Source organism: Miniopterus schreibersii, assembly GCF_964146895.1.
Source record: "Miniopterus schreibersii genome assembly, chromosome: 16".
Taxonomy (NCBI): Eukaryota; Metazoa; Chordata; class Mammalia; order Chiroptera; family Miniopteridae; genus Miniopterus; species Miniopterus schreibersii.
The window spans coordinates 17,445,764-17,458,122 of record NC_138116.1 but is presented as its reverse complement, the minus strand read 5'-3'; the positions used below and the strand labels follow the sequence as shown (position 1 = coordinate 17,458,122).

Sequence of the window (12,359 nt, the reverse complement as noted above, 5' to 3'; positions counted from 1 at the left end):
ATGGTACTGGCTGTTGCTTCCGCCTGGACTGCCCCTCCCACCCAGACAGCCCCATGGCAACCTCACAAACGTCACCCTCTCACTGAGACTAACACTGACCACCCCATTTACACCTGTAACTCACTACCTCCATTCCTCATCCTCTGACACCCTTACTCGGAGCTATTTCTTTTTCCATAGCATTCAACCTATTTTAACTTACTTTGTAAATTACTCATTTATTATGTTTATTATTTGTCTGCTCTCACTCTACTATAAGTACCTTGCAGGCAGGATTTTTCTTATTTATGCACTTATTTAGGCACTCAACCAGGATTTGTGAACTGAATGAATAAATGAATGAAAGTGAGTTGCAAAGCATGTGAACAGTGGCCACGGTGTCCATTTCCTGTATAGTCAATGCTTCCCTGGGCAGGAGCTGGGCTGGGGAGCTCAGCACGCGGCAGGAGCTCAATAGCCAAATAAACGGGGGGCTCTGGACACAGGTACCCCGTGAAGTGGCTGGTGCAATTCCCAGTGTCCCGCCTTATCCCTTTTAAAAGAAGAACTTAAGGAAGGTTTTTAAAATGAATATTTCCAATTTCCCCCAAATAAAAAAGATTCTTCTTGTTTGGCCTCACTACTGCAACTTCATCCACAGGCAATGATTCTTTTCAAATATTATCTTTTGCCTGGTTAATGTATTTGTTTCTTTTCATAAGCACCCTACTTTATACTGGACATTAATCTAACCACTTAGACATGATTAGCAAGCTAAGGGTCTTACTTATTAAAAACAGTTAATTTTCCCTTCTTAAAAACATCGAGACATTTGAATCCCTGCATATGCTCATTTATCACCAACCCCCAACAAGGCATCCAGGAGTTCTTGGTGTAGGACATGAATAATTTTTATAAAAACGCAGTTGCTGACTGTGTCGTACATCCACGCAGCTTTATAAAACAAAGCAAATGATTACCATCAATTATAATAACCTCACTAGACAAGATGGCAATTAATCTACAGCTCCTCAGATAACGACTGTTGCACTGTGCCAAGGAAAACGCTTGGCATTAATTGACTTATCACGATCAGCAGTGATAGATGGGGCAGATGGCAATGTGATTATTCATTGTCAACAAAATAAACACATGCTTTGTTGCTTGAAGTGTCTACTTGGGTCCTCTCAGTGGACAGCCAAAAACAAAGACCAAAGGTGCCTATGAACATAGCACAGAATAAAAATAGAATGTTAACCTACAGGATGGGATATATTTACTTTAACTGGGGCTAACTGTCAGTGGAATCCAATCGGAGGACATTTTCTGTAAGGAAATCATGGATTCTGTAGAATTTCAGCATTAGAAGGTGCATTAAAACTAAAAAAGGTTGTGAGCCACTTTTATGAAGTCCTCAAATTACATTCCATGTTTAATCATTCCAGTGATGAAAACTCACTATTTTTAGAGGCAAACTTATCCCATTGATTAATAGCTCTCACAGTTAAAACATATATTCAGCTGATCTCCATTTTTCTGGAACTTACACCCATTGACCCTACATCTTTTCCCTCAAACCACAAAGATGCCAGATTTTTCTTGCTCACTAAAGTCCTTTAAATGACTCAAAGGCCAAATGCCTATCCAATTGCTTTCCATATGGCATTGTTTTGGTGCTCCCAACATTTTGATCTCTTGCACCTAAACCTACACCAGTTTATAGACCAATCATAGTAAAACCACTCATACTGAGATGGAGGGGCTTGGAAAGAGATGTGATACAGCTGATGTGGTCTCCCCAGGGCAAAGTCTAACTGTACTTATGTTGAGGCTAATGCTCACATTTGCCTTGGAGCAATGGATGTGTGTGTGGCTACTGTGCTAGGGAAGCTGTTCTCCAAAGCACACAGCTTGGCAATTTTCAGAGGGCAATTACCTCTGGGTGCCCCCTTTTTTATTTTTGTGCTGTAGGGCTTTGTTGATTAAGTCTTCATTGTTTAAAAAACTGGGATAATTTAGGTAGAGCCTAAACTGAAATTGGCACAGTGGTCACTAACCAAAATCTCTTGGGGGATTTTTTTACAAATGTGCATACCTGGATCCCACTCCTGGAGACTGACTCAGTGGCTTTGGGAGAAGGAATCAAATGGAAATATTTTGATGATGACCCCCAGTTATCTCTGATTTGCAAGTGCTTTCCTTATTGAGAACACTTAATAATGTACTACTGAGGGAGTGCTTCACAAATCTCATCATTAGACTCTCTTGGAAACTTTTAAAATATGATTCCTTGGAATGTCTGATACCTGTGGTTCTGGGGTAGGTCTAGAAAAATTAACACATTGGCGAATCAGGTTGTTATATGCTTTCCTTCAAGATTTTGGAAGCATTCATTTACTCCAAAATTGTAGTTCATATGTAAATTACAGAGAGCCACCTACCTCCCCGGAGAAGGCTTGTCCATTGAGGAGGTGCTCTGACCCTTGGCTATCCTCACTCCCAAAGTGTAGCCGGATCTCCTCCAGCCGGTGGCTGTATGTCATGGGCCCTCCTGATATGTTGACCAAGTGCTCCTTGTCCAGGCGCAGAGACACGTGTCTTCCAGTGTTGTACATGGTCCCACTGACCTGCAAGGCAATGAGCAACAGGTCAAGCAAGGCGTTCCTCCTTCTGTTTCTCATCAAACCCAGCACGGTGCTTAGACCCGTACCTTTTCCTTCCTCTTGATGGGAGGACATCAGGTTGAATCCACATGTGAAACAGGGAGCAGCAAGCTCCCCTACCTGGATTCTATGTATTTCCATGCAGCACAAACCACATGATCATTTCGGACTTTGAGATAGAAACTCAAAGGGACCTCATCAACTGTGACCAATATTTTGGACACTGTACCTTATAAAAATTAACTTGTCTTCTTACCATAAATATCTGAAATGTAGAGATGCTGCCAAAGTTCAAATCTCAGGTGTGAGAAATTGGAGAAAGCACTTAGCGGAGGTGAGATGCTACAAAAGCCAAATGAGAGGCAAAGAAGCCCAAATGGATGAATGGATGCAAACCCTAGTGGGAGACTGAAGGCTTAGGTCTGAAGTCTTTAGTGTCCTGTCTGCTGTGTCTTGGTTAGGTCCCTCTCTCACCTCTGCAACCCGATGCTGAATAGAATGAGAGCTCTGATCCTTCCTCAAAGCTGGTGGCCTTAGTGCTAAGCTAAAGAGATTCCCCTTTCAAAGATTCCCAGACTTACTCTTCACTCCCGAGTCCTTGCTTCAGCCCCTGCAAGAGGCTAACCTCGTTGCTTGGTGTTCCCTTTCCTCTTTGAACTTGGTGCTCAGCTTCATTTTCCTATGACCTTAGCACCTCTCAACACTTGATTCTAGAACATTGATTCCTACCTGTGGCTTCTACTGCCTTAGTCTTCTGGATTGACTTGGCTCTAGAAGCAGATCGAAAGCTTAAAGAAGACTTTGAGTGGGTCTGGATGGAACGCTTCTGGGCTCTTGGATACAGAGCTACTTGCATTTTCTTCCTGCTTACTCGACTCCTTTGGGCCCAGCCTTCTGCCCTATGGCTACCTTAAGGGCTTCACATAACTTCTGATGCCTTTATAGCACCAGCTTTACCTGCCCCTCCAACTTTCTGACACTGGTCTGGTAAATGATTGGTTAGTTTAGTTCTGTAGAGTGGTCACTGTGGCAGAGACAGTGACGCTTGCCAAATACTCCATTGGCCCATTATTTTGCCATCTTGCCATAGGTGGAGCCCACGTGACTGGTGTTGGTCATGGGCTAAGAAGGGACATGACAGGTGTCACTTCCAGGCTGAAACAATGAAAAACTTATGCACAATTCTCCAGTTTTTCTCTTCCCCTGCTGCATCAACTAAACAGGCGATACAGAAATACATAGATGTTGTGCAGCTACGAGATGGAGCCTGTGTCAGCCTGGGTCCCTGGTAGATTATGTGCATGCTGCAAAAATGGCCAGAATTCTTCCCCTCCATGTGACTTCACTCCTTACAGTGTGACTTTGTAATTGCTCTCATCAAGAGAGGGGTCTATTTCTTCACCCCTTGAATCTGGATTGGCCTTGTCACTTGCTTTGGCCAATAGCATGTAATGGATGTAACATGTGAATTCTGAGAGTAGACCTCTGGAGGCCTTACATGCTTTCTCCCTCTTTCATGCAACCTTGAGACAACCATACAAACAAGCCTGAGCTAGCCTGCTGGAGGTTGACACCGTAGTGAGAAGAGCCATCCCAGGAGAAGCCATTCTCTCCATGGATCAGCATCCATCAGCTGACTGTCCCAGCCAAAATCAGCTTAGCCTGGCCCACACCAGAAGAAATGTCCACAGACCTATAGACTTGGGAATGAAATAACTGATTGTTGAAAGTCCCTAAGCTTTGGGGTTGTTTGTTAAGTAGGAAAAGTTAACTGATATACATGAAGGCAACCATCTCCTCTCTCCTGTGAATCTGGAACAATCAACAGAAACTCTGGATGGTCTCTGCTGAGTTCTGAACTGGAAAGTCATATGGGGCGCTGACAGTCAATCTGCTAAGCAGCTGGAGTCAGCACCGAGAGAGAAAAGCAAAGCAGATGTGGCAGCAGTGACAGAGGAAACCATGCAGAGAGGGAAAGGGAACTGGAGAGAGAAACTACTTGACCTTCGGAAACTCTCTGCATCACCTTATTCCAGTTCTTTCAAGAGACCTGAGCTGTACTTTCTCAGATACTTTACCAATAAATTAATTTTTTTCTTAAGTTATCTATTCCTTGCAACCAAATGATCCCTTTCAAGGACTCCACTCTTGTTCTCCAGTCTCAAATAAATATCTATTTAGTCAGTATGAGAACTTATCTTTTGCATGTCCCAATTCATGAATTCTTTGCATTAAAATAACTAGAGATGCGTCTGTTTGACATTGCATCCATCTTTAAGTAAAATATGTTTTTCCTATTAGTAAGATAATACAGAGGCCTTATGGTTAAGAAGATACAGAACAGCTCAAGAAAATAAAAATCACCCAGGGCCACCTACCCAATAACCACCACTAATATTTTGGTATATGTACTCCTCATACTCATAATTATATATACCCATATTTTAATGAGATAATTTTATATGTGTGCATAATTTTTCACATGTGATTTTACATATAATTATACATAATATATTAATGTAATACTAATATATAACCTAAATATATTAATTATTTTTACTAACAAATATTTCCAGGTTATTAACTGTTCTTCTGCAATATCACTTTGAAATGCTTGTATAATATTTCACTGTAAAAATATACAACTTATTGCTGAAACTTTTCATTCCCTCCACTTTTTCACTATTGTACAAAAATAATGCAATGAGCATCCTTACAGTTTTACTGAAACAGAGATAGTTCATAAGGCATATCCTGGATGTGCACATTACTACAGTGCTTACTATCCAGTGCCACATCCACCTGCTGTGGAGAGCCCATCCACAGAGCTGGATCTCTCTAATTCTCTTCAAATGACATGAAGAAAAGAACCATGAGACTCAACCCGTAATATCCATAGACACCTATGTATGCAAGGCAGCGTGAGAGGGGCTGCTCTGAATTCTTATAGGACATGTGCTCTGTCCCACTGGGCGAGTATCTTGGAATAAGAAATGCCTGCGCTTCTTGAAATCCTTTCATTTATGTCTGTTTAATGTTCGTAAGAAAATTGTTGCCCACTGAATCAAGGCAGTGACAATGTTGTACGCCTGTCTGCATTTTCACAGTACTTGGAAAACACACTGGCACTTAGCTGATGCAAGACTCAAGGACTCTTGAGTCAAAAGATTCCCAGTCTGCCTCTTGGTGACCTTGAGTACCTCAGTTAATTTCTTGAAGCCTCAGTTTCCTTAACTGTAAGGTAGAGGGTAAGATAATTTCTCCCATGAAAACAAGCAATAAAAAAGCTATGACACATGTACAAAAGAAATGTCAAAATGAAAGTAAATCTCTCCTATCAGTAATTACTTTAAATGTAAATGATTCCACTTATATGAGGTAAGTAGAGAGTCAAAAATCACAGAGATAGAAAGTAGAATGGTGGCTGAAGGGAGGGAAGAATGAGGTCGTTACTGCTTAATGGGCTTAAATATTTGGGTTTTGCAAGACGAAAAGAGTTCTGGAGATGGATGGTTGCACAGCAATGTGAACGTATTTAATACTACTAAAATGTACATGCAAAAATGGTTAGGATGGTAAACGTTATATGTGTATTTTACCACAATAAAAAAATTGGGGAAAAAAATGTCCCCAGTGAAGTTGCAATGAGAATTAAATACATAAAACATGTACTTTTCATTCTTTTCCTTCTTTTAATTCTGACTTGTTGCCTGGGTGCCTAGCTGATGCCGAAGGACCCATGTTGATCTTCCATACTTCCCAGAGCCCGGTGGGATTATAGTGTTGCTTGCTAAGCGGCACAATGAAGCACTTTAATTAGCTTCTGTATTGTGCTGAGTCACTTGCCTCCCATTTCAGATTTTAAAGCTTCATGTGTTCAAGATCATTTTGAAGGCCATGAAGCAAACACAAAAGCAGGGTAATCAGGAATAAAACATTGTGCCTTCTAGTTCTCCACTCCACTTCTAGACTTCTAATGACTCTATATTCATTCATCATTTATTCATTCATTATTTTCTCAGTGATTCATAATATTCAATGTATGTGATATGCAGTAGGAGCTGATTGTATGGAGGAACAACAGGCATGCCCCCTGCCCTCATGGAGCTCATATTCTGCATTATGTAGAGACCAGAGTGGGGGGGAGGAAGTGATGGGGAATCCATCTGAAACTACCATTTGCCTATGTGTTCTTACAGTTAGATGCAACACCCCCTTATCCCAGCCCTTTCCCTAGACGCCAAAATAACATTAATTTGTATTAATCAAAAAAGCTGTGTAGCCAGGGTATGGTTTGTTGCACTTTAATTTAAAAATAAAGGCTTGACAACATTATGTATGATATCTAATGGTACATCTGCACTATAGTAATTAACATTGCAGCAGTGTCATTTCATCTGTGATGCTAATTACTGTGTTTTCAATGAACTACTTTGGTACACAGAACGCTGAAAAAGTTGTATGATGCGGACCAGGAAACAGAGCGAATGGAGAAGCTGATGCTGCAGGAGGTCTCCAGGTTGCCTCTGGCTGCCTCCCAGTTCTCCTTTTTGTTTCATTTTAATCCACTGCAAAATGAGATGAAAGGTGTATGGGATGCCCATTGTACAAATAAGGGAAGTATAGCTGGCAGTGAGGCAAAGCCAGGTCTTCTGATTCTAAGTCTAAGGATCCTGATACGAGCAAATGCAAGCATTTCAGCTCATTTCAGATGGAAACCATGACAGGGGCTTTCATTTCTTCTCCAGTCTGGAGATTCACGGCAGAGAAAATAGAATCCCAATTGTGTAAAAGGAAGGGATGGCCATCTGACTTGCACAAGAGCTTGCATTCTCAACACAGTTGGGTAGGAAAGGCAGGGTGGAGGGCACCCTCAGATTCTGAGGACTCACTATGTGTCAGATAGCATGCCACTTTATAGATCAGGAAGCTAGGTACAGATAGGCTAAGAACTCTATTCAAAGGTACAAGGGGAGCAGGTGATGAGACTGAAACTCAAAAGAAGTCTTTATTACTCAAAGCTCATGGTCTGCCCACTGTCTCAGAGAGCAAGTTGAAAGCCACCAGAGATAGGCTGCATTCCATTTCTCAGTAAACTCTCAGTAAATTCAGACATTTAATAATGGTCTTTTATTTATTTTTCTATATGGAGCTGGCACAGGCCCTGCTCACCTATAACACAGGAGTGCTGGCATTCTTGCCTGTATGATACAGTCTTATTTAGCAGGTTGCCTTTTACTATAATTTGAGGGAACACATTGCGCTGATGGATGTAACCCTGACATTCACAACAGCAGCAGTGATTGTGGTATATTCAAGGCCTTGTGCTTAGCAGTTTCATTTAATCCTTGTACTACCCATGTGAGGACAACATTATTATCTATATTCTATAGGGGAGGAGATGGAGACTCACAGAGGCTAAATGACTCTACCTGAAGCTCCAGTTAGAAGTTGGCAGAGCCATAGGATTCCAGCCTAGGCCTGTTTGATTCCAAATTCTCCAGCTCTTGAAAGAGAAGTCAGAATTAGGCAGAGAGTGTCAGGGAAATCATGTAGTTTATAAGGAACTTCAGGGAATGGGGATAAACTCTTAAAGCCCAAATATGGTGTCCCCATGGATGTACCAGATTGAGTTAAGTTTGGCCAGGCCTGTTCTGAATACTCTTGGGGGTTTCAAGATCTGGGACAGCAGGGGGAATCCTAGGCCTCACTTGCTGGGAGTTCAGAGATGGATCATACCTGCCTATCCTAGTGTTGGCTTAGCAACTGGGTGGCCAAGCCCATAGTGTTGGCTCAGTGCCTAGAGGAGTTAGTGAAAAGGTCCGACAACCATGTCATATAAATTAGGTGTCCTTTCTTTGCAACTGAGGTTTCCTATTATGTGTCTCTGACTGCTCTACTGAGGTGTGTAATAGACCTTCTTTGAATATAATTAGTGAGCCTAAGAGATTTAAGAACAGCACTTGGTCTGGTTTCCTGCAGAGTAGCTTGAGGCGCCAAAGGGTTGACTTGTAAAGGCTGAATGCAAGAAGGCAGTGGGCTGCTTGCTCCCATGGGCATTCCAGAGGCATCACTGCCAGGAGAAACAACTGCAGCCAAATCACTGGCCTCACTGCAGCATCGCATATACATGGATTGGCAAAATTAGGGTAGTGTAGATTCTGGAGCTAAAAGGACTACAGAGATAATCAAGGCCAATCTCTTGCTCAACAAACCAGGAAACTGAGACACAGAGAGGTCGAGAAACTTGTCCAGGATTGTACAAGTAAGTGGCAGACCCAAGATTAGAAATCAACCAACTGACTCTACACAAAATCTGCAAGGTCGGTGTGACCTTCATGTTTTCCAGCCGAGATAACTGACGGCACACAGAGGATTATGTGACACGCCCAATGACTGTGCATCTGAATTTTGCGTTACTGTCCAGTTTTCACTCTGTGCATTTCTCAGTGGCTCTTCAGTGTAATGAACATCTTCTGCGCCCTGGAAGGAAGGCTTAGGATTTTAATCTGATAAATATCATTCACAACCCAAATCCAAACAGGACCCCTGATGCGCTTTTCTTATTGGAGTCACCATGGTGGCCACTCACTTCTGTAGGCTTTAACAAGTGATGGGTGACCGTGAAAAAAGACACTGATTTCTAGAAACAGCACGTGTCCTTTCTAGAAGCAAGCAACCAAGGGGATTACATTTCTGACGAGCTGTCACATCTAGATATGCTGCCCCTGCTACCACGTTGACATCACCAGCTTTATTGAGCTCTACGTGTCTGCGGCTGTGTGTGCATTAACAACTCGATCCTTGCCACTGCCCGGGGAGCAGGTAGTTTTATTGCCACCATTTTGATGAAGAAACTGAGGTTCAGTGAGGATAAATAGGTCACAGAGCTATGTGTCAGAGATAATATACATGAAAGAGCCCATGCAGACTGCAGATTGAGCTGCTACATTGGCTCTGAGGACGGAGGGTGGCTTCGTTTAGGAGTACCAGCGATGTTTCCCAGAGAGGCTGGCATTGGACATGGGCCCTGGAGACGGTGGGATGTAGACATCCAGAGATGCCTACATTAGGGAGTAGCATCAGCAAAGACCTGGGGATGGGAAGACGCAAGGCGTGCAAAGAAAATGGCACAAGTGACTCAAACATGAGCAACCAAGGGTGGGGTGGCTGAGACGGTAACTGAGACGGTAGGTACCAGACACCTGCCGTGTCACGGACTCCTTGTTGGTGCTTTACACAGCTCATCTCATTTAATTTTCAGCAAAACCTGTGAGGTCGGGTATATTACTATCTCTGTGTTACAAACAAAGAACACAGGGCTCCGAGAGGTTAAATAAGTTGCCTAGGTCACATCTGTCCCACTCTTTCCACTACAAGGTGAAATCATATTAGAAAAGGACACTATTCCTCCCAAAATAACTTCCTGCTGGCATGCTCTCCCGATTTGCCACAGTTCAGGATCAGAGAGAGCCCCCATTTTAAACCTCCTTTTATTGCCATCACCACCACCATCGCCACCCATGTCAACCCTCTTCCCCAGTCTTTGGCTAATAGGGATAAAAAAAAAAAATCAGCAACCAAATAAAGCCCAACAACACGGTTAAGTAGCTAACAGCACTAACCAGACTGTCACCTTGGAGGTGAGAAGATAAATATCGCAATAACCCAAATCTCAGAAATATGTGGCTCAGTTTTATGCAACCAATATTCCATTTCATGGATCCAAAGCAACAGTTACATCAGCCAATTTATTACCTTAATATAGTGAAATGCCTACTGAGAGAAGGGGGTGGAGCCTGTATGCTGTGGGGGGTGGGGAGGCTTTGCTGCAGACCCTCCAATCAGCTTTCTGGGTGTCCAGCAGGGGGCAGCGAATGGTACTCTTCCCTTCCATCCATGACGAAGTATTGAGTGGTTCCAGAGTTGTTTGTACAATTGATTCAGCTGGTATTAGGAGAGCGTACGAGCCAGATGAATTGGAGCAAATTAAATGCAATGTTGTGCTCCTGTTTCCTCTAAGCATAAGACAACCTTAAACCCAGAAGGCCAAAAAAAGCACCCAATCCTTTTACATACCCCACCCCTGTCCCATTTCCATCATTCTAGCCCATTGAAAACCTGGGCAGATTTTTATTCAATGAAGTGATCTCATGGAGCCTTTTGGTTACATAACCCCCTGCCTCTTTCATGGTCAAAGAACTTAAAATACAGCAAAACCTGTTTTTACTACTTTCTCCGAGTTGATTCTCTCTCTCTCTTTCTCTCTCTCTCTTTTTTCTCCCTCCCTCCCTCTCTCTCCACACACACACACACAAACTCTCTTCGTCCACTCTATATAATCATTCAACAATTATAAAAAATGCCACCACCTAAAAGCCTGTATAATCTGTCTCCCTCTCTCTGATTCCATAGCCACTACATCTTATTCTGTCCTTTCATTTTGTGCTGACCTCTCCTCTCCATCCCCAGCCACTGCTTAATTTAAGCCTTTATTTTATGTCTTTCCTCAAATCCCAGATGCCACCGACTGTCAAATGCGCCGATTTTGCCCCACCATGGAGAGGGAAAATGCTACCAATAAAATGAGGCCACACGATTGCTTGTAGGAGGCATCCCAAAGAGATGCTACAACATGAAAAGAAAATGTGCACCTTAAATCTTGATGATATACAGTATCTCAACTAAGCCTGTAATCGTCTCCTAACTACTCATGCCCACAATCCAGTAGTGGCAGAGCAGGCCCTTCACAATCAGGCCGGCCTGCAGCCCCTTTTCACCCGCTTGGCAAATCCCTTCTGAGCCCTGAAAACCACCTTCTCAAAGTCCCTGGAGACCCCACAGGCGTGCCGATGCTTCCGTGTGTTCCCACGGCATTCAAACTTCCTCACGCGGAGTAACACCCACGCATCACTTTGTGATTATCTGCCTACGTGTATTTCTCTCCAAGGACTATGAGGAATTTGAGGACAGGCTGCATGTCGCCTCCACTTCAACCACCCCGGTCCCTGCGGCCCGCAGCAGGTCCTCGGTGAGATACTACTGAACGCAGTGAACACTGCAGATGCTCAGAGCTTCTGGGCACAGCCCCTTGAGGGCAGTGTGGGACCACTCCGTTGCCCAGAACCGCTGTTTCCCAGGAATCTAGGTTGCAGAGGCTGAAGGAAGCCAGCCTCCTGTGGGCAAACTGGCCGAGAGCCTAGGAGGCTACACAGCTCCGAGGGCGGGCGCCGTGCCATGCTGCAGAATCTACTCTGAGGATGCTCCTTGGATCTCCGTATCCCTTGCCAGCCCCACCACTAGGTGCTTTCGGGTGGCTGCCTCAGCACATTTCTTTAATAAGAGCTGAACGCTCTTCCCAGCAGCTTTCCATCCTGGGAGGGAAAGAAATATCTCCTAAACATTCTCATTTCTAATACAGACAGGCTTGCCGTTGAAGGGCCTGCAGTATAATTGCTCCGCTTTTAAGAACAACAGGTAGCAGCATCAATATTTGATTTTCAAAAGGTTGTGCGGACAGTTTTAAATATTAAAGATAAAGGGGAAGACTCAGATCGTCTTTTCATCTCGGCAGCTGAAGCGTTTTAAACGGAAAACGGCGTTAATGAGCAGAATAGGACTGTTTACCCATCAAATGGCACCGGGTTGCAATAAAGCGCAATCATTCTGAGGTGGGGGCGGGGCCCGGGTGGGAGCAACATCTGTACCAGGGAAGGT

The 12,359-nt window shown here is 43.5% G+C and overlaps 1 protein-coding gene across 3 annotated transcripts in view; it reads right to left on the bottom strand.

Moving 5' to 3' along the window:
* The window catches only part of CA10 (carbonic anhydrase 10), a 319,808-nt gene that overhangs the window by 73,216 nt on the left and 234,233 nt on the right, over positions 1 to 12,359 (bottom strand). For all 3 annotated transcript variants that reach the window (XM_081161559.1, XM_081161560.1, XM_081161561.1), the window contains one exon: positions 2,421 to 2,606. In XM_081161559.1, the coding sequence (XP_081017685.1) occupies positions 2,421 to 2,606 (186 nt within the window). The remainder of the gene's footprint in view (positions 1 to 2,420; positions 2,607 to 12,359) is intronic.